Below are 24,647 nucleotides of genomic sequence, written 5' to 3' on the forward strand. Positions count from 1 at the left end.
TATGGTGCACGGACAGTAGAACAGAAGTGATTCTCCTCGGCAGCAGGAAGCTTGGAGACCTGCTGAGGTCCGGCCAGGCCATGCCCCTCGGAGGCCAAGGGTGAAGGCCCCCCCACCCTGTTATCTGTGTCCTGCCTCAGTGGGCCAGAGCCCTGGATTCCCTGTCCACAAGACCCTTGGGCAGAACCCCAGCGTGAGCACTGAGGAAGTAGAGGGTTTTCCTGCCCCCCGTTCTGAAGAGAGACCCCAAGTCTTGGCAGAGGCCTGACCCCAGCCTCAGCCCCTGGAATGGGCAGGTAAACAGACCTAGAGAGCGCGAGTCTGTGCCCCAGGTTGCACCACGGGACCCGAGAAGCAGCCTGGGCACGAGTTTCCAGGAGCGGGGCTGGTGGCCTTCACTGTGCCTCCCGGCGCCCCGCCCCAGAAGTGGCATACAGCAGGCACTCAATGCATGCAGGCTCAACACCAGGGGCTGCCAACCTCACACTCCTGCACCACCCTAGGAAGCAGGTGACGAGTGACCTTCTGCCCTCGGACCACCACCACCCCCCGGGCTCCCCCCCTCCCCCACCCCGAGATGAAGGACACTCTCCTGGGAGGAGACGGTCAGATCTGGGTTCACCTGTCCGGGCCTGCCCCGCTGACCCCAGGGACTGTCGTGCCGCTGACAGGCGTGCGGTCGAGAGCAGGGCCGCCCAGCAGAAATCTCCCGGAAGCCCCACAGGACATTTAAGAAGAGTGAGAATACCGGGGTGAACTTCGTTTTAGTGACGAGTTTATTTAGCCAATATATCCAAGGATCACCACTGTATCATGTGATCATTGCAGAGAGTATTAAAGAGGTATTTTACTTGCTTTTTCTGTTGAAGCCTCCAAAATCTGTCGTGTATCTCACACGTATGGCACATCGCGGTTGGCACGCACCCTATTTCCAGGGCTCCCGGCCAGCGGCGGCCCGGGAGCCCTCGTCCCTCCTGGGAACCAATGTCACATCTCCCCCTGGGCCTGGTCAGCAGCACCCCAGGCAAGGGGGGGCCTGGAGGTCAGCCTCTTCTCCAAGGATCCCACCGGTGGCTGATTTGGAAGCCTAGAGACCCTCGTCTGTCAGAGGTAAGTCACTTCGCCCCCTCGGACTGTCCAGGAGCCGACGGCCTTTGCTGAGTCCCTACCGCAAAGCAAGCTGCCAGCCCCAGGCAGCACGTGAGCCAGGATTAGGGGCGGCCCCTATGCCTGGTCATGTCTGAGGCTGCACACGATGGGCGCGATTCAGTGTTCCATGGCAGCTGGGGGGGTGGGGTGCGGGGGCTGGAGTGCACACAGCCACGGCCACCATGCCCTGTGCCCGCGGGTCCCGAGGGGCTCCGGGCTCAGGCTGGGGGTGGGGCAGTGGCTGGAGGGAGCCAGGGTTCGAGGGAAGTCCCTCTCCTGCTCAGAGACTTCCGTGCCTTCCGTGGGGCCCTCGGGTTCACTGTGCCCCACCCAGCCTGTCCCCTCCTTTAGCCTCAGGTCTCCCCCCCCCTCTGGTTCACCCTCCCAGCGTCCCTGGGAAATACCATCCCCTTTGTGGCCTCTGTGCCTTGGCACTTGCTGTTCCCTCCGCCCGGAACCGCCTTCCCCGTGCTCACCCCAGGCCAGTCTGGGTCACTCTGATTCTCTCCTGGGTCTCAGCTTACCGTCACCCTGTCAGGGGAGCCCTTGTCAACAGTCCCGACTTGACTACGGTGCTTGCCTGTGAGAGAGGCCCTGCCTTGCCCGGGGTCACCAGGAGCCCAAGTTTCTAACAAGCATCCCCGGAATACAAGGCTCCCCCCACAACTCCCGCGTGGTGTCCCCTACCCCATCCGCACCACCCCCCAAGCTCATTGCCAGTTAACAGAAGAGGCTAGGCCACAAGCATCGCTTGATCACTGAGGAAATAGGCCTGGGGTGGGCTTGGGCTGCCAGAGGGTGGAGGCCCCCAGACATGAGGTGACACCACGTGTGGGTCCTGACTCCCTGAAGGGAGCAGAGTAACAGAGGCACCTGGAGGGTCCCAGGGTGAAACCAGGGCAGTGGCATCGTAAGAAAGACCTATCTAGTAGTGAGTAGTGAGCTCCTCGTCCCTGGAGGTATACAAGCAACGGCACCAGGTGCCGGAGAAGGGATGGGACCTTGGCACAGGGGTTCATTTGCCTATTAAGGGGTTTCCCTTCAGCTCTCAAGATTTAGGCATGGCCCAAGGTCACAGGCAAGGCCTGAAGGGGGCCGTCCCACCCACCCAGGCCATTCCCCCTCTCGGGGCCAATCATTAATTGGCACCGCTTGAGTGGCTGCTCCCACGAGTGCCCCCGGCTGCCTGCCAACTCATGGCCCGTCTCCCATCTCGTGCCCGGGGCAGCCACATGCCTCTGACATGGGCTGGCTTTGCCACCCGGCCCCGCTTCCTGCTCGTGACTCCCAGCAGCCGAGCCCTCCTGGCTGAAAAGGGAGCTGGGCCTTCGCAAGGCGCAGCCTGGAGCCGGGGAGGGCGAGAGGCCTCAGCCCCGCCGGTAGGAAGCCCACCCCTCCCACCCCTGGGGCAGAGCGAAGGGAGAGCCTGAGGCAGGCGCTGAGCGGGCCCAGGGCTGACAGGCTCTGAGGACAAAGCCCCAGGACGTGAGCGTGGCCGGGCTGTGGACAGGAAAAGCCAGGGAGGGGTGAGAGGGCGTTCTCCAGGGAAACCAGATGCAAGCAGAGCAGAGGGGAAGGGCCTTCCAGGGCTACGGGCAGTGGGGGCAAAGTCCCAGAGGAGGAAAGGGTTGGCACGCTCTGGGAAGAGGAGGAAGTGAGCCAGGCTGAAGCTCTGGTTTCTAGAAGGGATTCAGAGAGGTGAGGGTGATGTAAGACAGGGGCCACTCAGACTCCAAGCTAAGGAGTTAATTTTATCCTGGGGCAATAGGGAGCTACTGCAGGTTTTGGAGGAAGGGAGTGACATGGCATGACCAGGGCTGGAGGGGAGGCAGGAGGAGGCACTGACGGTTGCCAGGGGAGGGCCAGCGAGGCAGGCCCCACAGTGGCCGTGGGGCAGGGTGGAGGGATGGACGAGGAAACAACGCCAGGTTTCTGCAGAAGACGACAGGTGCGCAGGTCAGGGGGAAGGCTGGGGACGGCAGACTTAAGCAACAAGATGCTGAGCATGTCGGGCCAGAGGTTCCCATGGGTCCCCCTTGCTGGATGGCCCCCCGTGAGCAGCCCCAGGGATGAAGTGACTGCAAACCCTCGCAGGCTCCTGTTGGACCAAGGGCTGGTCTCCGAGAAGGAACAGCTATGAGCTGTTAGCCGTGATCCAGGGGACACGTGACGGCCAGTAAAGGTCACCCGGGTGGGCACTGACAGTGTGCGCCATGGCGGGGGGGGGGGGGGGGGGGCCCGGGTCACTGCTGGGGCCAACGTCGCTCCCCGTGGCCTTTTTATGGGCATTTGTAGTGCATCGCCAGGCACTGCCCTGGCACCTGACCTGAGAAGAAGCCACGTGCCCATCACCGCCCGTGTCTGGTGGCCCCAAAGGAAGTCCAAGCCCCAGGAACATCTCCTGTGCCCGTCTCTGCACAGTGAAGAAGTGAGGATTAACAGGGTGGCGGATGAGAACCTGGCTGAACCCAGCTCTGCCGAGTGCAGACCGTGTGGCCGCAGGCAACCACCCAGCTGGCTGTGCGGGGAGGGGGCGGTGCTCACAGCCACCTTGGAGCCTGGAGTCTCGGGGAGGGGGGTGGGGGGCCAAATAGGCAAGGAGGCACCTGGGGGGGGGCAGAGGGGGCCAGATAGGCAAGCGGGCACCTGGCGGGGGGATGGGGGGCCAGATGGGCAAGCGGGCACCTGGGGGGGTGGGGGGCCAGATAGGCAAGCGGACACCTGGGGGGGGCACAAGGGCCAGATAGGCAAGAGTGCACCTGGGGGGGCACAGGGGGCCAGATAGGCAAGCAGGCACCTGGCGGGGGGATGGGGGGCCAGATAGGCAAGGAGGCACCTGGGGGGGCATGGGGGGGCCAGATAGGCAAGGAGGCACCTATGGGGGGGTGGGGGGCCAGATAGGCAAGCGGGCACCTAGCACAAAGCAGGTCCCGGGCCGACGCCCTCCCCACTGCGGGGGATGGGCCGGGCACTCCTCCCTCCCCAACGGGCCGGGAGCTGCACTTGGGTGGTGGGGCCCCAGGGAGGGGGTGGTGCCACCCTCCTGCCTGTGCCAGGTGCCACCCACAGGCTGCTCACCACAAAGGGGCCCTGGGGGCTTTCCCCTGCGCCACCCCCAGCCCTACGCCAGGCGCTCCAAGCCCTGCACGGCTTGGCTCTGGCCCGGGTCCCGGCAGCTGTGGCTCCTCGGCCCACTGGGATCGGAAGGACGTGCTGAGCCTGCAGGCTGGGGTCTGAAACAACAGGGCCCCCCTGCATGTCTGGTGCTGTGCCCCCCAAGTTATCGCTCCCCCATCTGCCCCTCCTGGAAGGCAGGTTGCATCACCTCCACACCCTCGCCTGTTCGACAGCTGTGTATCGAACCCACGGGACGCAGGCCCCGGAGGGGTGCTAGGGACCCAGGGGAGGGCCCGCCCGCTCGGAGCTCGTGTCGCAAATAAGGGCTCTGAGGTCCCGAGCGCCAGGCCCAGGGTCACACAGCCGGTTTCCGATCTAGGTCGAGCTCTGGAGGTCCCACGTCTCCCTTTAAGCCCTTCCCTGGGCCTCAGTCTCCTTCCCTGGAAGATGGGCACCACAGAGCCTCCCTCGGGGCTGTGAGGACGTGAGATGGCACCCGTGGGACTGCCCACAGACTTGGGAAGCGCGACCCCTTCCCCGGCCCGACTCCACCCGCCCTGCCCGCCCAGCCCCCCCCCCCGCAGCCTGGCAGACTCCCTCGGTGCTCCCACACGTGCCTGTACAGCATCCTCTGCCCGAAATTCCTTCCGCACAAACGGTACCATTCGCCTCAGCCCCCTGCCCCCAGACGCCACGCGGGAACTCCTGCTGTCCCATTCCAGATGGGACAGAACCGAGGCAGGGGGTGTGCCTAGGTCCACACAGCGTCCGCACGAGCGGGATGCGGCTCTAACCGCTTGCACTGCCTGCCACGGCCGGCCGGCTCACAGCCTCGCGGGAACGACGCCCTCCGGCCCCACAGCCCAGCGAGGGGTCCCTCACCCGCGCATAGGGGACCCTGGGGTCCCGAGCCCCTGCCCCCCCAGGCCAGGCGCAGAGCAGGGCGCAGAGGGAGCTCCCGTCGCAAAGACACCGGCCGGCCTCGCCTGGCCTTGGGTGGCCCTGAAGCCCTGATGGTGGGGGGGGGGGGGGGTCCCCGCAAGCCCGGAGGCGCCCTTACCTACTCGGAGCTCTTGCCCGAAGACAGTCTTCTCGCCCAGGGCGGAGCAGTTCCAGCGTCCGAAGCGGAATTGGTACTGACACTCGTTGATGCCCATCTGCGCCCCCTCCCCGATCACGATGATGGCATCGGGCCGGCTCTGGCAGATGGCACGCTGCCGTGGGGCCAAGCCAGGAATCTTGTTGCAGATGATGTTGGCTCCCAGGGCCACGACGGACGACAGCGCTCTGCGGAGACGGGAGAGGACACGGGCAGGTGAGTGGCTGCGCGGGGCCCCGAGCCCTCTGCCTGCCGCCCCGCCTCCCTCAGTCTCTGCCACCAGCCGGTGGGTTCCGGGCGCCCACCATGGGCCAAGCTCTGCCCACCGGGCAGCCAAACACAGATCCCTGCCCCGGACGAGCCATTTCCCGTTGACCACAAGGCGTGATCCCAGCCTGAAAAGGCGCTCGCGCCCATGCCTTCTCAGCCTCAGGACCACAAGAACCAGGGTCACAAATCCAGGAACCAACGGTCACCCAGAACGTAAGAACCACAGCTCCCCCACGCCTCTGAACCAGACACACAGACCCTTCGGGTCCGAGAACTTCACGCTTGAGATTTGACAGCCATCAGCTCCGAACTGTCCGCAGCCTCCCCAACTGCTGACCGTCAGACTTCCCCACCACTCGCACGCCCCGGGCTCCCCCTGGGGTTCCTGGCCCAGGCAGGCTGCTGAGCCGGCTGGCCCTGCTGGGAGCCAAACCCATAGGCTCCTGACTCCACTTACAGCCCATCTATAGCCCTGGGAAGGCACGCCGCCTCTCTGAGCCTCAGTATCCACGTCCATGAAATGGGAGTATAAAGCATCCACTCCTCCCAGCCCACCACCACCACAGGGGCTCAGACCAGACGGCCTCAGGGAGAAAGACTGTCCCCTCGCTTCTGGATCACTGGGTAGATTCAGGAGAGGGACCAGGAGCTGATGTGAATTGAGCCGCTATCGTGTGCTGGGCTGGGTGGGGCTGCTTTACTGCAACATCGTATCCCCCCCGGTGGCCCCCTGAGGCTGCTGTGGAATTAACCTGGCACCCGCCAGGAACTGAGGTCCGGGGCAGGAGGGCACTTGCCGGGCTCACTGTCTCCTAACTTGAGGCGTTTATCCGCGTGTTTGTTGTAGGAGGTGGCACCCACACCACATAACGTTGCCCATTTAAAAAAAAAAATTGTTTTAATGTTTATTTATTTTTGAAGGAGGGAGAGACAGGGTGTGGTGGGGGGGGGTGGTGGGCAGAGAGAGAGGGAGACACAGAATCCGAAGCAGGCTCCGGGCTCCGAGCCGTCCGCACAGAGCCCGACGCGGGACTCGAACCCACAGGCCGCGAGATCGTGACCCCAGCCGAAGTCGGACGCCCAACTGACTGAGCCCCCCAGGCGCCAACGTTACCCATTTTAAAGTGTGCAGTCAGTTCAGCAGCGGTGAGCCATGCAGGCACCTCCCTACCGTGTTCCCAGACGTTTTCACCGCCCCCAAAGAGAAACCCCAAGTCCCCTGGGCAGTCACTCCTTATTCTATTCTCCCAGGCTCTGAAACCACCAATCTGTCTTCGGTGCCTGTGGATTTGCATATTCTGGACTTTTCATATCGATGGCATCACACGCTGTGTGACCTTTTGTGGCTGGTTCCTTTCACTTAGCATCCCGTTTCCCGGCTTCAGCCCCCTTGCAGCAGGTGCCAGTGCCCTTTTACAGCTGAATCCTTCTCCATCGTAAGCAGGGACCACCTTGCACGGATCCAGGCACCAGGTAGCGGACGCGGGGCTCCTCCCCACCTCTCGGCAACCGCGAACAGCACCGCCACGAACATGGGCGTGTAAGCTTTGGTCTGAGCCCCTGTCCCGCTTCTCTGGGGCACAGTCTTAGGAGTGGAATTGCTGGGTCACGTGGTAGTTTGTATAGCTTTCGGAGCGGCCCCCGAACTGTTCTTCCGCAGAGGCTGGAAAACTCATTATTTGGTTTTGAGCGCCCAGAGGAGGAGGGCGGGCAAGCTGGAAGGAGGTGGGGGTGATCTTGGCAGACCTTTGGGCAACGGCTGAGTTTCAAAGTGGCATCCAGCTTCCAGACGGCAGACCAGGCCTGCTTAGCGAGGGGCAAAGTGTGGGAATGAGGGAGACCACCAGGGGCTCCCCAAAGCTGATGTCCCTGGCCTTGGCCTCCCAGCGCCGCTGAGTTCCCTCCTCCTCCCCACTGGCTGCCGGCCCCTTTCTTGAGAGAAACGAGTCAGTGTTTTTCCAGGGCAGCCAGGCACCCACAGCCAGCTGGGAAAGTCCCCGTGTGGCATGAGTCCGCAGCACGTGCTGTAGCCAGAGTGCCCCGGCGACACTCAATCCCCACGGCCCGCCCGCCCCACTCACTAATCTGGCCAAGACCCCCCTGGGTCTCCCACGGGCACAATGGGCAGAAATGCCCGAGGCTGGCATGGAGGAAGATCATCTGGGCGGGTTGGGCTGGGAGCGGGCTGGAATCCGGGGAATTCAGCCCAAAGTAATTGTAGATGCTCAGAAAACCGACCCGGGGAAATGAGATGGATGGGAACCAGCCTCCAGGCCTCGGGCAGGAGCCTGCTCTGGATCCCGGACGCTAAAAGCCAGCTCCCCAATCCCAAAGTCTTCCAGCAGACTCCAGGCTGCAAAGCTCACTGCCTGGGGTAAGAACCCTGCTGGGGGTAGGAGCTTGGACAAATGGGTTCTGAATTGGAGGGGGAGGATCCCCAGTGGGCGGAGGGGGGGATCCCAGGGGCCGACGCAGATGTTGCAGCCCTGGTCTCCCATCTCCAGGAGCCCCCAAAGCCCCCTGCCAGCACCCAGGTCTGGCCATGTCACTCCCCTGCTCAGAGACCATCCATAGCTCCCTAGGCTCCTTGGTGTAGAATCAGAGGCCCCCCCGGGATCCGACCTCCTACCACCCTGCCACGCCTGCCTGTGCCGGTCTCTCTGCCTTTTTCTTTCTGGCAAACTCTGCTAGCCTTGTGCCCAAGTGGAAAAGCTCCCTGAGCTCACACCCCTTGGCCCCCAGGCGCTGAGAAAGCAGGTGGTGGGCATTGTCTCTCGAGTAACAACCCCCCACCCGCCCCCCACGGGCTCACAGTGGCTGGTTCCATAGCCAGACTTCCCAGCAGACCACAAGCAGGGCCGGGTCAGAGCTAAATCTGGGGCTTGGTGGGCCGGGGGGAGGGGGCAGGGGGCTCCCCCTGTAGCTGTCCCTGAGTGTTTGCAGAATGGCAAGATGGATGAACAAATGAGTGAATACTCAAAGATTACATCTAAAAGAGCTTCTCCACCTTAATAACAGAAAGGCAATCCAAGTCCAAAATGCTCAAGGGACTCGAATAGCTATTTCTCCAAAGAGCCATAAACGGCCAACCAGCACACGAGGAGGTTCTAACTCCCGCTCGCTCGCGAGAGAAACGCACACCGAAGCCAGTGACGTGCCACCACATGGCCGCTGAGATGGCTTCAGTCACAACAACAGAAAATGACAGGTGTTGGCAGGATGTGGGGAAACTGTGTGCCACCGACGGGAACGTAAGAGGCGGCGGCCACGTGGGCAGCCGTCAGGAAGAGCCTCAAAAATCCCCTCGGACCCAACAATTCCACTGCTTGGTATTTGCCCCCAAGACCTGAAGACAGGTGTAAATCCCCAGGGACAGAAAATAGACCAGTGGTCGCCCGGGGCTGCAGGGAGGGGGATGATCGGCTGACTGAGCCACCCAGGCTGCCCCTGTTATGTGGACTTTGAACACAAGCTTTAAAAACCCTACGTATATGCAGGACTTCTGCACCCTTGGACAGGTGGGATGGGTAGAAGGGGATGAGAGGGGCCTTGCCTGGCTGATCCCCGCCTGTACGCTTCCCAGGACGTGAGTAGGGGACACGAGAGCCCCCAGCCACCCCCCAGCAGCCAGCGCATGGGTCAAAGGCGGAGCAAAGGCATCAGGGAATCTATTTTGTGCCAGGAGCATAAACAATCAGATGTGGTTGCTAATTCAGAAATCGTTTCTCCACTAACAGTAGTAAATACACTTACTCCGAACGCCCATCTTGGGCAACACGGGCCTCTGCTGGGTCTCAGTGCCCTCCCTGCGTCCCCGTGTCACAGATGTGCAGACCGCAGCTCAGAGAGGCTGGGGGCCGTGCCTGAGGCTGCACAGCCAGGCTCAGAGCCCGGTGTCTGCTTCCAGAACTCAGGGGAAGGCGGCGCTGGGGTCCAGAGCCCCGCACACGGCAGGTGCACGACAAGTGCCGGTCCCCAAACACAGCTTCACATCCTTCCCTTGCTTGAAATCCTCCAAGGTCACTCATTAATCACTCCAGGTTTACGGACGGCTTCCGTTGCTGGTGTCGGCCGTCTCAGCCGCGCTGTCCCTTCCCCACCAGCTACGGCCCAAACGTTCACCGCGAGTCTGAGCACTGCCCTCCCTGAGAAGACCTGGCCCTGTCACACTCCGACCCTCAGCCATGCTCCTGCCACCTGGAGGGACAGGGGCTGCAGCCCTGGGCCACCGGCCCTCATCAGGAAACCGCCAGAGCGGCAAGAGGCAAAATTACGTGATAACTGAAAACTGGTGACCTGGAGGAGAGGGGAAGAGGGGGGATGGGAAGGGGGAGGAGGGGAGAAGAGGGGAAGAAAGGGGGGAGGAGGGAGGGAAGGGTGGAGGGAAAGGGGAGGAGGGGCAGTGGGGAGGAGGAGGAAGGAGGGGGGAAGGGGCAGGGGGGAAGAGAGGGAGGAAGGGGGAAGGGAAGAGGGAGGAGGGTGGGCGCAGGCCGAATCCTGGAATAATCTGGAATAATCGGCAGTTTGGGAGTGAGGGCAGGCTGTGAGCACCCTGGTCCCGCCCACAGGATGGGCCTGCCTCTCACCCCCAAGCAGCAAGATCCCCACCCTGGGCGGCTTCTCAGCCCACAGCCGCCCACCCAGGTGCCCTGGGAGGGCTGGCAGGGCCGTTCTGAGTGGCCCCGAGCACAGAGAAGCCGGGCTGGCCGCTCGCGTTTCAGTCACCCCCTGGCGCTGTTCAGGGGCTCGGGACGAAGGCAGGAAGCCAGGACGAGTCCTGCAGGGACGCGCCTCCCTGCGGGTTCCCGGCTCTGGGCTCCATCAAGGGTGCCAAGGGACAATAGGAGATCTTCCTACCTTGCCAGAGGTCCCAAGGGGCCGGGGCTGCCTCTGGGACTAGGGGACGCCAGAGGGCGAGGGGCGAGGTGGCCACTGCCAGGTAGCAGGTGGTGCAGAACTGGCCAAGGGGGTGGGACGCTGGCTATGGCCTTGGGCAGGTCACCCAGCTGGCAGCCGGTGGGGCAGAGGTTAGGACACGAGCACTGGTGCGGGCCAGCTTGGTTGGAACCCTGGCTCTGACTCCTCGTAGCTGTGAGACCTTCTTAACTTTTCCGTGCCTCGGTTTCCACACCTGTGAAGTGGGGTGTGTCAGAGCGGCTCCGAGGAGGACACGATTCTGGCCTGTGGTGAGTGGTCCTCAAGGCTGGCCATTGTCGACCCTCCCTGGGGACCCGTTCCTGATCTCCATGTACCGAGCCACCGGGACCCAGTCCCTCGTGGGGATCAGGGACCAGCTGTGTTGATCGGGAGGCCCAGCGCTCAAACTGGCAATTCTGGAGCTGGCGGGTGTCCACACCCACCGCCACACCCGCCGCGACTGGGTCCATTCGTGGATCGGCCCTTCCCTCGGACGCAGCAGATTCAGTCTGGGGCCTACGCACCCAAGTGAAGCAAACCCTCACAGTTACCACGGGACGAGCACAGGTGTCCCCAGCGCAAACCGGGAACCACAACCCCGGTGTCCGTCCGTCCGTCCGTCACCAGCAGAAGGACGCAGTTTGGCACGTGCACAGGGCGGGAGGCTTTAGCAGTGACAAAGGGCAAACAGCTTACGCGTGAGCCAGACGGGAGAAATGGCCCAGACCACGCAAAACGCACCTTCAACATAGAGGCCAGGAGTTACCCTTAGCTGGGGCGGGGGGGGGGGGGGGGGGGGGGACGCACGGACCGGGAGGGGCCCACGGGAGCCTTCTGGGTTCCAGACTGTTCCCTCTCCCAAGCTGACAAATGGATTACATGAGCGCCCGCATATGTAAAAACGCACCAAGCTGTCCACTCGAGACGTCTGTACGTTGTGCACGTTATATCTCAACCAAAAAGCAAAATATTGCAATACAAACTTCATAGTGAGAATGCAGTACAAACTCAGAGTGAAAACTCCAAGTTTTCTCACAGAAATTAAAGAAAATACACTTAAATACAATACGGGGGCGTCTGGGGGGGGGGTGCTCAGTCGGTTAAGCATCCGACTCTTGGTTTCGGCTCAGGTCATATCTCACGGTTCGTGAGCTCGGGCCCCAGGTCGGGCTCCACACTGACAGTGGGGAGCCTGCTTGGGATTCTCAATCTCTCTCTCTCTGCCCCTCCCCTGCTTGCACTCTCTCTCTTTCTCTCTCAAAAAAAAAAAAAAAAAAAAAAAAAAAGCCAGAGAGAAATCGCGTCATTGCGAGCCCAGGACCGTGTGGCAGACGGGCCTCTCAGATCCCAAGGAAGCCTCGAGCCGTCTGATCCGTGCACAGGGCCCTAAAACTATGGCCACTGATGTGGCCGAGTGTCCTGAGGAGGCCGCAGGACCCAGGCACCTCGACCTCAGTATCCCGTTTCTCCTACAAATTCCCCAGCAACCGACCCCACAAACCACAGCCCAAGCTCGGGATGCCCCAGTAGAGGGGACCCGGCCCCACCACGGCGGGGACCCCGTGCCAGGCCGGCCACCATCCTCTGTACCCTCTCTCTGGCCTGAGCAGCAGCCGCATTGCAGCCCACCCCCCACCCCAGGCTCCTGGGTCGGAGGAGCCCCTGCCCCGAACCGACCACAGAATCCTGGGAATGTTCCCTAGGCTGGGACCAGGACAGCACGCCATGACACAGACGCAGCATCCAAGTACTTCCCAGAACTCAGACCTCATGACGGAGCTGGACCTCAACATCCCAGACTCACCACCCCCCACAAGCCGCAGGAGCCGGAGGGGGAGACGTCTCCCCCTCCCTGGGTCCTCCCAGTCTCCCCGCGTCCTCAGGTGGTAGGCACCACTCTTAGGAAGGTCAGCCGTGATAAGAAAGGGTTTCCCCACCCTCTGCCCTCCGGGGACGCCCACCTCCCTGCCCAACACAGCAGGACGGCGGCCTCGGAGCCTGAGCGGGGCCTCTGGGTGCTGAGCTGCCCCGGCTGCGGGTGTCAGCCACGAGGGTGGCCCCAGGCACCCCCTTATCGCTCACTCTCCACCCACATCACTCCGTACCCCGCCGCCCCTGCACCTTCCTTCTCCTTCCAGAGCCCTTCCTCCACAGACCTTTTCGCCCGCCTGCCCCCCCAGGGGGCCAGGGGGTGCTTGACCCCCTCAGGCTTTTCCGAAAGCTATCTGGGGTAGGGTTTGTCCGCCCCCACCGGCTGTGAGCTCCCCAGCGCAGGGATCCCCGCACACGGCCTAGCACCCTCCCCAGCCGTGAGCCGGCCTTGACCGTGAGCCCCCACCCCGCCCCAGCTCCCCGGGAGGTGGGGACAGGCTGGCCGGGCCTGGGCCGGATCCCCGGTCTCCCTCTGGGGCCCCATCCCTGGCCCTGGCCTGGCTGCCCACAGCTCCTGCAGCCCACGCTCCTGGCCCGGGGCGCTTTATAACTCTTCCTTCTCGGGCATCCTCCGGCAAAATATTTGAAGAATGTTCTAATTATCTGCGATCAGCCAGGGAGGCGGGCCTGGGTCCACTTGTCCAGGAAGTAACTTGGCAAATACCTGGGAAGATGGCAGCCGGCCCCCACACCCACCTAAAGTGGGTCCCCACCAGCGTCTCCCTCAGGTGGGCAGGGGTCGGCCCAGCCCTTCCCGGAAGAGGCTCTTCTCCGGCTCCGGAGCCCAGCAGTCCCGCGGGGCAGCGGCCGGTGTGGCCTCAGTGCTCCCACACGTCAAACGGGGATAAGAATGTCTGCCAGGTCTGGGGTCACTCTGCAGACCATGCCCCCCTCCAAGCCACCATCACAGTGCCAGAGCTTGGGACCAGCAGGGTCCCCGCAGCCTTCCCCTGTGGGGAGGAGCGGGACGGATTGGAACGGCCGGGGCCGAGCTGGACACAGCTGGTGCAAAGGCCCGGTGGTGTTCAGCCCACCTGTCCTGGCGTTCCTTACACCTGCTCGCCTGCTCGTCTTCCCCTGCTGGGGCTCTAGGCTCAGTTCAGTGGGAGACATGGGGCTTGGGGACCTTCCCGGACCTCACTGCTCTGAGGCTCAGTGTTCCAATCTGAAAATAGGGCCTAACAGCCCTGTCTTGGCAAATGGCTTCTCCCCCTACTGGCCTGGGTGGGAAGAACTTCGAAGGGGGTGGGGGGGCCCTGCAGGGGAGGGACAAGCCAACATGACCACCCTTCCTGAGTGGCGTCCCCCACACTGTCCCACCTCACCCCCACTGCACCCTTTACAGATGAGGACACTGGGGCTCTGAGAGAGCGCCCCGAAGGGAGCTTCATGGGTGGTGGGCAGGGGGGGTGTCCCAGAGAGAGGGCCGGAGGCAGGAGGGGGCTCAGCTGGGAAAGAAAGCCATCCCTCTGCCCCTTCCTGCCCTGCCCAGGCCTCAGTTTCCCATCTGCGCGTGTGGTGAGGGAGTGAGGCGACAATCTAGGTACCTGTGGCTGCATCCTAAAGAGGGTTCTCTGGGCTTGGGGTCCTGGGTTGGAGGTCTGCTCGGCCGCCGACTCTCACTGGCCTCAGTCTGCCCATCTGTCCGATGGGCAGAACAGCCCCTGCTCGAAGGTGGGGCACGTGCAGGCCGGCTCCCTCCGTGGGTCCTGCCTGCTGCAATCTTTCCAGCCCACTGCCCGGCTCAGCTCACTGCCCGCAGTGTTCCCGGGGAAGAGAGCGGAGCGTCTGCCTGCTCCCTCGCGCCCCCGGCGGGCGGCTGCCCGCCCGCCCTCCCCGCATAGCTGGCATTCCTGGCCTGGCATTCTGGGACCCCACCCTGGAGAGAAACCAGGCATCCTGGGAGAAAGCAGGCGGTGGACGGGGGTCTCGGGCGGGGCCGAGGCTGCCAGAGGTGGGCCAGCACAGCCCGGGGGTTCTGTCTATCCTGTGCCCCGTTCGGGGAGCTTACGGATGAAAGGGCATAGGGTCTGGAGGGTCCATCCAGCCCCCATACCTGCTAAGTCAGTGAAATCAGAACCTCATTCACTCACCGTGACCCCAAAACCCCAGGTCATTGACCTCCGGCCTCAGACCCTTCCAGATCTCTGTTGGGCAGGCGGGACCCGTCGTGACACTCCTGGGCTCAGGTCATACTCACCAGCAAGGCTAGAGGCACCCAGACCCTCCCAGCAGCCAGGTCCAGCTTGGTGCCTCTTCCTCCGAGAAGCCTGCCCCGGTGTCTCCTCTGTCCTCCCTCCCTACGTGCTCACATCTACACCAGCCTCCCGAGGGGGCTGCTGGGGGCTGACCTTCAGGGACACCTGTCTAGGCCATGGACACACTTCCAGCTCTTTCTGCTATACTCTGGACCTTCCCAGGCCTTGACCCTGACCTGTGTCCTCATTTTCCACGGTGCAGATGGGGACACCGACCCACGGCAATGGAAGCCACGTCGTGAGCTGAGGCCCAAGCAGGGACGAGACCCCTAGCCCTGGCCTTGGCCTAGGCCCTAATACCCCAGATCTGTCAGACCCTGGGGCACCCTGCAGGCCTGGGTGATCGGGATGTCAACCTGAAGCCTCAGGACAGGTGGATGGACAGCCAGGCAAGGGGAACAGGTGGGAGGGAGCTGGCAGGGAGTCTGGCCCATGGCCAGGCTGGCAGTCTGGGCACCTGATGGGTCAGCCAGCACCTCAGCCTTCCTGGCTGCTACAGACATGGTCTGAGCAGTGGGTTCAGGGGCTGAGTCCCCACAGGTAGAGGACACTGAGAAGTCTCCTCTGTGCAGACGCCAGGGCAGGGCTGAGCTCCCGGTCCTGGGCTGTGCCTCCAGCCAGCGCCCCGGAGGGGCCCCCTTCTGGGACTGGATGACGGCAGGGGCCTGCCTGGGCCACACAGCACCACAGAGCAGAGAACGAGCCCAGCCCCACCCAGGCTTTCCCCAGTTCCACTGCCCTGCCATCTGCTCTCGCCAAAACCGGGGACCCCTCTGGGCCAGGACACCCCAGACGTGGCTCACTCACCACCCACCTCCCTTTCTGAGCATCCCACTGCTCCCTCTGAGAATTCTGGGCCACCGGGGCCACCCCAGCCAACCGCCTCAGCTTGGATGCCTCACGGGACAGGGTGCTCACCCCTGCCCCGGAGCAGCCCACTGCACCTCTCACCAGCCTCACACCCCCAGTACACCTCCTCGGGGCCCAGCAGCCCCCCACCCATGCCCTGACTTAAGTGAGTGGCCTGGAGTCCTGCCCCACCCCTCCTTTCCACACCCTCCACCTCTGTCTGACACAGATGATACGCTGGGGCCTTGGGGCAGCTCTCAGCCCTCGGCCCAGCACCCCTTCCCAGATGCTGACCAACAGCAGTCTCCACCTGGCATCTCCAGGGCCCGTGCCCTCGGGGTCCCCCACGCCCTGCGCGTCGGGCCAAGCCTGAGTGCCCTGAGCTACTGGGGACAGGGTGAGCCACCAGAGCCAGGCTGCCACCTCCCTGTCCAGTGCTCCCGTGACACTAGCCCACCCTGCCACCCCGCACACATCCTCCCTGGGCACCCTCCGCAGGCCGGCAGCTGGCACCCTAGCCTATCCCACGAGCCTGGGCCGTGCCCGCAGGTGACTCTGCCGGGGCTGTGAGGGGGGCTTGGCCCCCAGGTGCGGCCAGCTGGCACCTCAGCCCACCAGAGGGCCTCACATGGGTGGATGGGCACGCAGGACGGGCCCCCAGGGAACACAGGGATGGCAAGTGATAAAAGCTGCTGCTTCCAAAGGGGGGGGCGTGTCGGCAGCACCTGGAAATTCCCCATGTTCCCCGCCAGTGATGCAGTCACCCTGGGAAGACGTGAGTCAGGGAGCCAGGAAGTCCCCCCCCACACAGGCCCATCCCCCCCAGCCCCCCCGCCGTGCCTGCCCACAAGCACTGGGGGCCAGCACACCTGGGGCCCGGAGGCCTCTGCCATCCACTGGGCAAGAGGATCCTGACCGGGTCAATGGGTCTTGCCGGGACGCAGACACGGGAGCAGCCATCTGACCATTCACGGTGTTTATTGGGCACCGACTTAGCACCAAGTGCTGTGCGGGGCCCTGGGTGCTGGGGTGGGGGTGGGGCGGGGGCCAACCCGAAACCGCAACCGTTTGTGGGCAGAGGGCCCCTCACCGCACTCTGCCCCCAATTCACCCCCTAGGCCCTGCCTTGGGGAATCTTGTCCCTCTCCTCTGCCCCACCTGCATCAGATGTTGGGGGGGGTGGGGACAGGGGCAGGACCAGCCCCTCCCAACTTCCCTGGCTTGGTCCACCCACGCCCGTGGTCCTTCCTGAGCTCAGGATGAAACTGCTCATCCCTGCCCTGCTTAAAACCTTCCCTCCCATGGCTCCCCACGCCCGGGGCTGCCCCCCACCCCAGCGCTGTGACCCCACTCCCCGTTCCCCCTGCCCGCCCCACAGCCATCCATCCCTCGGCCAAGAATGCCACTCTCCCCAGCACGTTCTTTAGGGCCCAGGTCTCCCCTGACCCACCCTCACTGCAGCTGGGATAGCGGGTTAGCGGCCCCTGCCGTGTAGGGCACCGCAGGGCTTTGGGTACATGACGGGGAAGGAAGGGAGCCTCCCAATTACACCTGCTTACACGGCCAGCCTTGTTCACCGGGCCCGGGGGCTGCCGGAACCGCTATTGTGAAGGGCAAGTTGAAGGTGGAGGCAAGGGCTGGAGACAAGGGGAGGCGGGGAGAGCAGGGGCCCTGAAGCGTCCAGCCCCATCACCCTCATGGACAAGCCAAGGCAGAACAGGGCGGTGGTGTCCCCAAGGCTGCCCGAAGTCCATGGCATGTGGCAACGATTCACGTGCTGACCCAGCGGAGGCCATGAGCTGGCCAGCTGGGACCACCTTCTCTCTCCGCTCAAGCCGGCCTCAGAGCCCCTTGGGTTAGCAGCCCGGGGCAGAAATAAATCTGAGGTGCTCTTGGTTCCCGCACCCCCCCCCCCCCAACGGAAAGCTGTCCCTCTGGCTCCGAATCTGAACGTGTGGAGGTAGGGACAGGGGAAGAAAGGGGGGGGGCAGAGACAGAGAGAGGGCCCTCGCTCAGCGCCTCATGATGCCTGGCCATTAGATAATTCTAACCAGCTGGATTAGTTGGTCTCTCTTCCCACTCGAGGTCACGGACAGTGAGCGAGAAGGAATCGGCAGCACGGCCCTGAGAGCCGGACAGACCTGGGTTCGAACCCAAGCTCAGCCCCCTTGCGTGCAACCTAGGGAGTTACTCGGCGCTCTGACCCTCGGACTCCCCACTTCACCACCTCCCAAGTGGGTGGCCACCCCAGCTGGCGCGCACCCATCAGTCCGGTGACAGAAGGGCCCCTCCGCGAGGACCTGAGTCTTCCAGAAGTAGGATGCAGAGCCCTGGGCCCCCCCCCACCTGTCAGGAGTCTGCCGGGCAGGCAATCCTTCTGGAGGAGCGTTTCCTCTGGGCGCCTAAGTCTCGGCGTGGCGGCCCCTGCACCCTGCAGCAGCACCAACACCCGCTTCATCAGGAAGGGGGGAGGCGGGGGGGGGGTGGGGGGATGCAGATACCACCCACCTTGTCCCAAGGCTCCTTCCCTCAGGCGCCCTGCCTGTTCGCAGCTCCCGCTGGGCACAGACTCCAGCCCAGGGAACCTCTCTGGAGGAGGGTCGGAAACCGGGGTGGCCTTGGGGGCGGGGTTCTGCCACAGGTGTTTTCGGGATGGGGCCACCAGGAGGGGCCGATGCCCGGGGAGCTGCGGCCGGGGAACGTGGCGCTGCTCCCGTCCCGCTCAGGGTCAGCGGGAGGACGGCCACTCGGGCTGCACGGCTTTACTGCATATGCCACACCCTCAGACGGAGCGTTTCGTGGCATCGTCGATGCTCAGAAGCCACCGGCTCCGGCGTGACCTCTCCAGGGCCTCCTCATCCTCGGTCACCGTGTGGGCCGACCCCACGGCCGCCTGGCACAGAGGCCCCGTGAGTGCTGGCTCCCTTCCAGGCGGGGCCCTGGCCCAGCATCTGCTTGTATGCTTCCAGCGCCGGGGAGCTCACCGCTTCCCTGCCAACCGCAGACTGGCCCAGGCCTGGGGCCCCCCGCTCGGAGGGCGAGGACACCCCGCATTGAGGGCAGGACTGGCAGGGGCCCCCAGGCAGGCTGAGCGGCTCCGGGGACGGAGGCCGGGAAGATGGAGAAGGGGAGGAGGGAGCGCACCTGTGCCCACCCCCACCCTGCTAGCCAGCCCAAGGGGAGGCCCCAGCCCCGCGCCAGGGAAGGAGGACAAACGGCCGTTTTGTCCTTGGCCAGCGGGCGGCCCGCACCACACAATGACCCTTTCATCAGGCTGAGGGAGCCCCGGGGCCGAGGTTTCATCTGACAAGAGAGGGCTCCCGGCCTCTTGTCCCTTGCTGGGGGAGCAGGGGGCGGGGGTGCCGAGCCCTATCTGAGCCGGACCCAGGGCCAGGAAAAGTGGAGGCTCCGAGGCAGCTTGCTGAAGCCCCTCCATCTGCCCCGGGGCGAGACAGGCCCCGAGAGGGGCGCCGTTCAGGCACCCCCGAAGCCTGAGCCGACAGAGGGTCTGGGTCTCCACAATCAAGACCTCCCCTGCCACCACCCTCAGACTCTGCTCAGCCCAGTCTGATGACAGAGCCTTGGGCCAGGCCCCCAGTAGGGGTTCCGGGCTCCCCACAGGCTGCAGAGCCCCGGCCCCCTGCCCCCCCACCAAGGCTGGCGCAAGGCTCGGGGGGACATGGCGGGGGTGGAAAGGCAGGGGCAGGGAGTGTGATTTGCGAGGCTGTGGTCAGTGGCCCTGGAAGAGCCAAATGTGCAAATCATGTGCAGTGAGGGCCTCAAAAATGACCTCCCTTCGTGATGGTCTGCTCCCCGAAGAGCATCTCTCCCTGGAGGATGAGACCCAGGGATCAGGGGACGCCTTTCTCTGTCGGAGAATTTCTCCTCAGAGGCGGTGGCAGAGCGATTCTGGGATCGGGGGTGCGGGGGTTGGGGGCTGTTCCCCTGGGACCTGTGTGACCTCGACGGGGCCTCCCCGCGGGGCCCCCACAACCCGTCTGCCCGTCTCGGCAAGGTTCCGTGAGGCTCTCTCAGGAGGAACCCTGGGCGAATGCATTCTTCCTTCTTCCAGAGTCTCTCTTGTGTTCCTGCTTACTGTCTCGGCAACTCCTCCCCTTATCTAGGCGCCGCCTCCTCCAGGAAGCCCTCTTAGACGCCCCCCTAGAGAACTCAGCACTCTCCCCCGCACGCAGCCACCACACCTTCCGCCGCTTCATGGGTGGCCAGCCTCCCTGCTCCTCGTGGCTGAGCAGTGTCATCTCTTGAGCACTTACTGTGTACCCAGCACCCGGCTGAGCACGTCTCTGCATCGGCTTTCTGGATCCTCACAGCCACTCTAAGACGCCTGGGCTCCGGGACTGGGACACAGGGAGGCCACGGAAGGCACCCCGACAGTAGGAGGAGGAACAGGGATGGGACCCCGGATCAGGGAAGGTTCCAGGGAAACTCGGTGAGAAAATGAGCCACCCTCCTGCAGGCCTCCACGTGATGCCAGGCCACACCGAGACCCGGAAGAAGGGCACGGGGACCCGCCTTCCCCTCCTGGCCCTTCCTCCCCCAACACACACAGAGGGTCGAATGGGGTCATCTCCAGAGGCTACCCTCCCCCCTCCGATTAGCGGTCGCCGAGCTGTGCCCACGCGGCAAGGCTCCTGGGGCGCTTGTGACCGGACAAACTCCCATCTCTCCAGCCCGCGCCCTGGAGGTTCCCGGCGCTAACCACCCGCCCCCCCCCCCAACCGCGTGCCCATGCCTTCCGATCCCAGCGGCTTGAGGGCCCAGCCACGTGACGGATGAGGAGACTGTGGCCCAGAGAAGCCCGTGGACCTGCTCGAGGCCACACAGCAGAGCTCTCCTCCAACCTGGACAGACGCAGCCTGCGGGCGGGGAGAGGCCCCTCCCAAGGCGACACCCGTCCACGCTAAGCCGGGCGGCCCCCGATCTGCTGCCACACAGGCCCCGATGCCAGGGGAGGGGGCCTGATTCAGCAATGCCCGCCCCCCAGGGTCCTGCCCACGGGGTTTCTGGGGCTGCGGCTGGCACCACCAATAAAGCCACAGCGGCAGAGCCGGGAAGAGGTCCAGCCTCGGCAGGGCAGTGGTGAGCGCCCCCCGCCCCCCCCACGGCCAGGTGGTCGGTGAGTAACCGCCCCGTCACCCATGACTCACTCAGCTCCCCAGAGCGGGCGGTCACCATGAGAGGCTCGCACCGGAAGACCTGGGGGCATCACTGCAGCCAGCCTCCACATCTGGGAGTGGAGGCCAAGACCGGAAGGGACCTGCCCAGGACAGCAGGCCAGCCCGGTCCTGGCACAAGGCCCCCACACCAGCTGACTGGCACCGCAGGCCCTCTTCTTGGCCTGCGGCCCCCCACCTGCCCTCCCTTGGGCCCTCACTGACCCCCCCACCCCCACCCCCGGCCCCGGAAGCTTCTGCTCCGACAGCAGTGGCCCAGAGAAGGGTGAGGCCGGCCAGAGCTGCCTCCCACCGCCAGCCAAGCTCAGCATCAGGCGGGAGGGCTCAGGGCCCTTCCAGGCCAGCACACCCGTCCGACCCAATCAGTGGCAGGGGCCCAGGCATGCATCTGGGATTCGCTATGCACGGACCACAGCCCGAGACAGGGAGCTGGGAGGGCAGCCCAGATGAAAGGGGCAGGATCAATTGTCCACCAGTGTCTGTGATCCCGGCAGTGGGATGCCTTCTGGAAAGTTCTCTGGAGCAGAAAGAAGCCTCCGCCCGGGGCCCCTCCTGCCCCTGGCATCCTCAGATCCCACGGGGCTGACCGTGCCAAGTATCCCTGCGGTACTGAGGTGGGCTTCCCGCTGACCCCGAGCCGTTCTCTGAAGCACATCCGCGACGGCCACCTCACCTGCACCCAGGCCCCGGCTCGTAGCCACCCACGAGGTCCTTCTCACCGGTGCCGTTTGCACCGCAGGGGCTCTCTCCCGCCCACGGCATCCTCCACACCCAGCCAGCCCTGTGCCCACCCAAACAGGGCAGGGAGGGAGGCAAGGTGGAAATCCCAGAGATGTCATGGTCCCCTTCTCTTGCTCCTGGGGACACCTTACTTGGTCTCTGCTCAGGGACAGCCTGGCCTCAGCACTTCCTCCCTCCCTTCTCCCCACCCAGGGGGCTGAAGGGCAGGCGGGCTGGGGTTGGGGCAGGGGTGCTGAAGGTAGGGCTGGCTGGGGGGGGGGGGGGGCAGAGTCTGCTTTGCTGTCTCCCATCACCTACTCTGGACCCCAGCACTGCCCCGGGAACGTCTGGAAAACTGTCGCCTTCGGAGAATTTTCCCCAACAAAGCTGGCAGTGAACACGCAGGGAATGAGCCTGTGTGGGGACAGATAGCAGTCACTGCAGGCCTGGGTTGGGGGAGCCAACCTCGGAGGAAAACTTGGGGTCTACGGATACATACGGGCCACCACCTGTGGTACCCCTCACTGCTGCCTTGGTCTCGTCCTCTACAGCTCCTGAGCCCCCTGCCCACCTCCTCCTCTCAGATTCCTACTCCAGCCACCCCCCACCCCACCCCGGGATTCCTACCCCTGGCCACCTCCCCATAATGCCAAACCTCAGCCAGCTGCTTCCAAAAATGATTTCTTAAAGCATAATAGCTGCTGCTTCTCTAGTTTAAAGATTGAGATGCGGGGGTTTTTAGGGGAGGGGGAGGCTTCCCGACCTCTGACCTCTGAGAACGGGAGGCGGGGATTCCAAGGCCCCCCCTTGGTTGATCCATTTCCCCAGGAGGGATGCCACAAAGCAGGACTCTCTGGCCCGCCACTTTGTTAGCCTGATTCCTCACCGATCAGGCGGTCCCCATCCGGCCCCTTGCCCTGCCTGGGGCGGCCTGCCCCCCCCCCCCCACTCCTCTCCCCAGGCGATGCTTCTGCAGCCGGGGCTGCCCGCCGGGCCTGGAGCGCTCTCTGCGCCTGGACCTTGTAATTATGTCCCACAGCCCGGGAAACCGCGGGCCTCGCAGCATCTGGCTGCGGTTGCGAACTTTTGTTTCAAGATGCGCGACTATTTATAGAAGGAAAACTGGTAGGATAGTAATTTCCTAGGAGCTGGAGCAGAAATTGGCTGCGCCTCTATTAAAAGGGGGTGGGGGCGCGGCGATTTATTAGGACTGCGGCCGCGAGGAGGCGGGGGTGGCGCAGGGAGCGGGAAGACAGCGCCTGCCCCCTCTGGCCGCGTTAGGCGACCCCGGACGTGGCCCGCGTGTAAAGGAGGGGGAGGAGGAGGGGAGCAGGGGAGGGGAGGGAGAGCTAGCTCTGAGGTTTAATCAGTAGCATCCAGCTTAAATTCCCCCAAACGGCGGTTCCATAAATCAAACTTCTTTTTAAATCGGAGGCCAGAGCATATGCGTCCCATTAGGAATCGGGCGAAGCCACTGCTGCGCCGACGCGCCCCCTCGGCTCCCGGGCCCGGCCGGGCCCTGCCTGGAGCTTCCCGGAGCCCGGAGGGCGCTGCCCGTCCCGACGCACACGCGCGCCCACGCTCCGCGCGCTGCCTTGGCCTGGACCCCAGGGCGCACCTCGGCCAGCGGCACGCGCGCTGCGTGTCCCCCTCGCCCCAGGTGAGGAGTCACCCGTCGCTGGGTCTGGCCGCTCAGCGCGGCAGGAAGGCGCGAGAAGCCGCAGTCACCACCACCGAGGACAGCTTGGGCGCTGTCTGGCGGGGCGCAGCGTGCACGTGTGCGCCTGTGGGTACGCGGGGGAGCGGGTGCGTGCGTGCGGCTCTCTCGAGTGCGGCGCAGCCGTGCGGGCCTCGTGGACTTATAAAGGAGAGGGGGCTGTCCCGCTGGTCCCGGACTCGGGTGGGACGCGCAGGGAATCCCCGCGCCGCCGCGCGCGCTCCGGCCCTCGCGCTCCGTGCGCGCAGTCTGGTCCACCCCGGCGCTAGGGCCTCTCTCGGGCCCCGCTCTCTCTGACCCCACAGCCGTCATTTCTCACTGCTGCAGCCGCCCCCCAAGCCCTCCACCTCGGCGGCTCAGGCCGAGGAGACGACCCAAAGTCCCCGGGCTGCCGAGCGCGTCGCGCACCCGGTGCCCCGCCCAGAGAGTCCGCTGCCGAGCTTCCTGCCCGTCCGGCTCCAGCGCTGGAGGCCGAAGACGGGGCCCTCCCCACCCCGCCCACCCCGCCCACCCCGCGTGCGGCCCGCGGCACTCACAGGTAGCTGCCGCTGGACAGGATCAGAAAGATCTGCGGGCAATACACGGAGAGGAGCGCGCCGCGCGGAGACAGCAGGAGCATGGTGGGCCGGCGCTCCTGGAAGGGCTTGGCGGGCCCCGCGGGCAGCGCGCCTGGGCCAGCTGAGGCCGGGGTCTCCGCGGCCCTCCCCGAGGTGGGGCGGCGACACCAGGCGCTAGGCACCCGGGCGCGCGGGCCCCGGCGCAGGATTCGTCCGTGCCCCGCCGCCACGGCCGAGCATCGCGTTGCAGCTGGGGCTGGGACGGCGGCGGGCGCTGGGGCTGGAGCGCGGGACCGGGGGACCGGCAAGTGGGTAGCGGGTGCGCCTCGGCGGCCGTCTAGCCCTCCGTCCGTCGATCGGTCGGAACCGGCTCTGTCGCTCGCTCTGGCTCAAGTCTCCAAGTCTCTCGAGGCGCGCAGCTGCCATTGGACGGGCCGCCCCTACATCCGCCTCCTCTGCGGGCGGGTTTTTTAAAGGGGAGGCTGACCGGAGCGTGCGACAGGAGCCGCCCCCAAGGCTTGCCCAAACTGCCTAGGCCCGTACCCCCCCCCCCTCCCCGCCCAACTTCGGCGAACCACACAGCTCTGGCCGGTTCTGGAAGGTGCACCTGGGGGGGGGGGGGAGGCACCAGCGGGATAACCGCGCGAGGGCGTGCGCTCCTCTTGGGGGGCTGTGCTCGGCAATCTGTTCTCGCGTTCGCATACATGTCCCTGCATGTGCCTGTGTGTGCCCGCGGGAGCGTGGGCGCGTCTGAGGGCGCAGGTGTGTGCTCACAGATGCACTGTGTGCGCTGTGCCTCTGCCCGCGCGCGCCCCTGGGTTTGGTTAGGCTGGTCGTGAGTCGCTCGCTCTCAGGCTAACCCACCAG

The 24,647-nt window shown here is 64.7% G+C and overlaps 2 protein-coding genes across 7 annotated transcripts in view; one reads left to right on the forward strand and one right to left on the reverse strand.

The window, feature by feature from the left end:
- The window catches only part of ATXN10 (ataxin 10), a 537,342-nt gene that overhangs the window by 251,268 nt on the left and 261,427 nt on the right, over window positions 1–24,647 (forward strand). The window lies entirely within an intron of this gene.
- The window catches only part of WNT7B (Wnt family member 7B), a 47,947-nt gene that overhangs the window by 19,284 nt on the left and 4,016 nt on the right, over window positions 1–24,647 (reverse strand). For 2 of the 6 annotated variants that reach the window (XM_060656087.2, XM_060656091.3), the window contains exon 2: window positions 5,327–5,553. In XM_060656087.2, the coding sequence (XP_060512070.2) occupies window positions 5,327–5,553 (227 nt within the window). Of the gene's footprint in view, window positions 1–5,326; window positions 5,554–14,031; window positions 14,240–23,759; window positions 24,173–24,647 lie in introns of those variants that run through there. The other 4 variants (XM_060656086.3, XM_060656090.3, XM_060656092.3 and 1 more) reach the window with 4 other exon arrangements.

Source organism: Panthera onca, chromosome B4 (assembly GCF_046562875.1).
Source record: "Panthera onca isolate mPanOnc1 chromosome B4, mPanOnc1 haplotype 2, whole genome shotgun sequence".
Lineage (NCBI taxonomy): Eukaryota > Metazoa > Chordata > Mammalia > Carnivora > Felidae > Panthera > Panthera onca.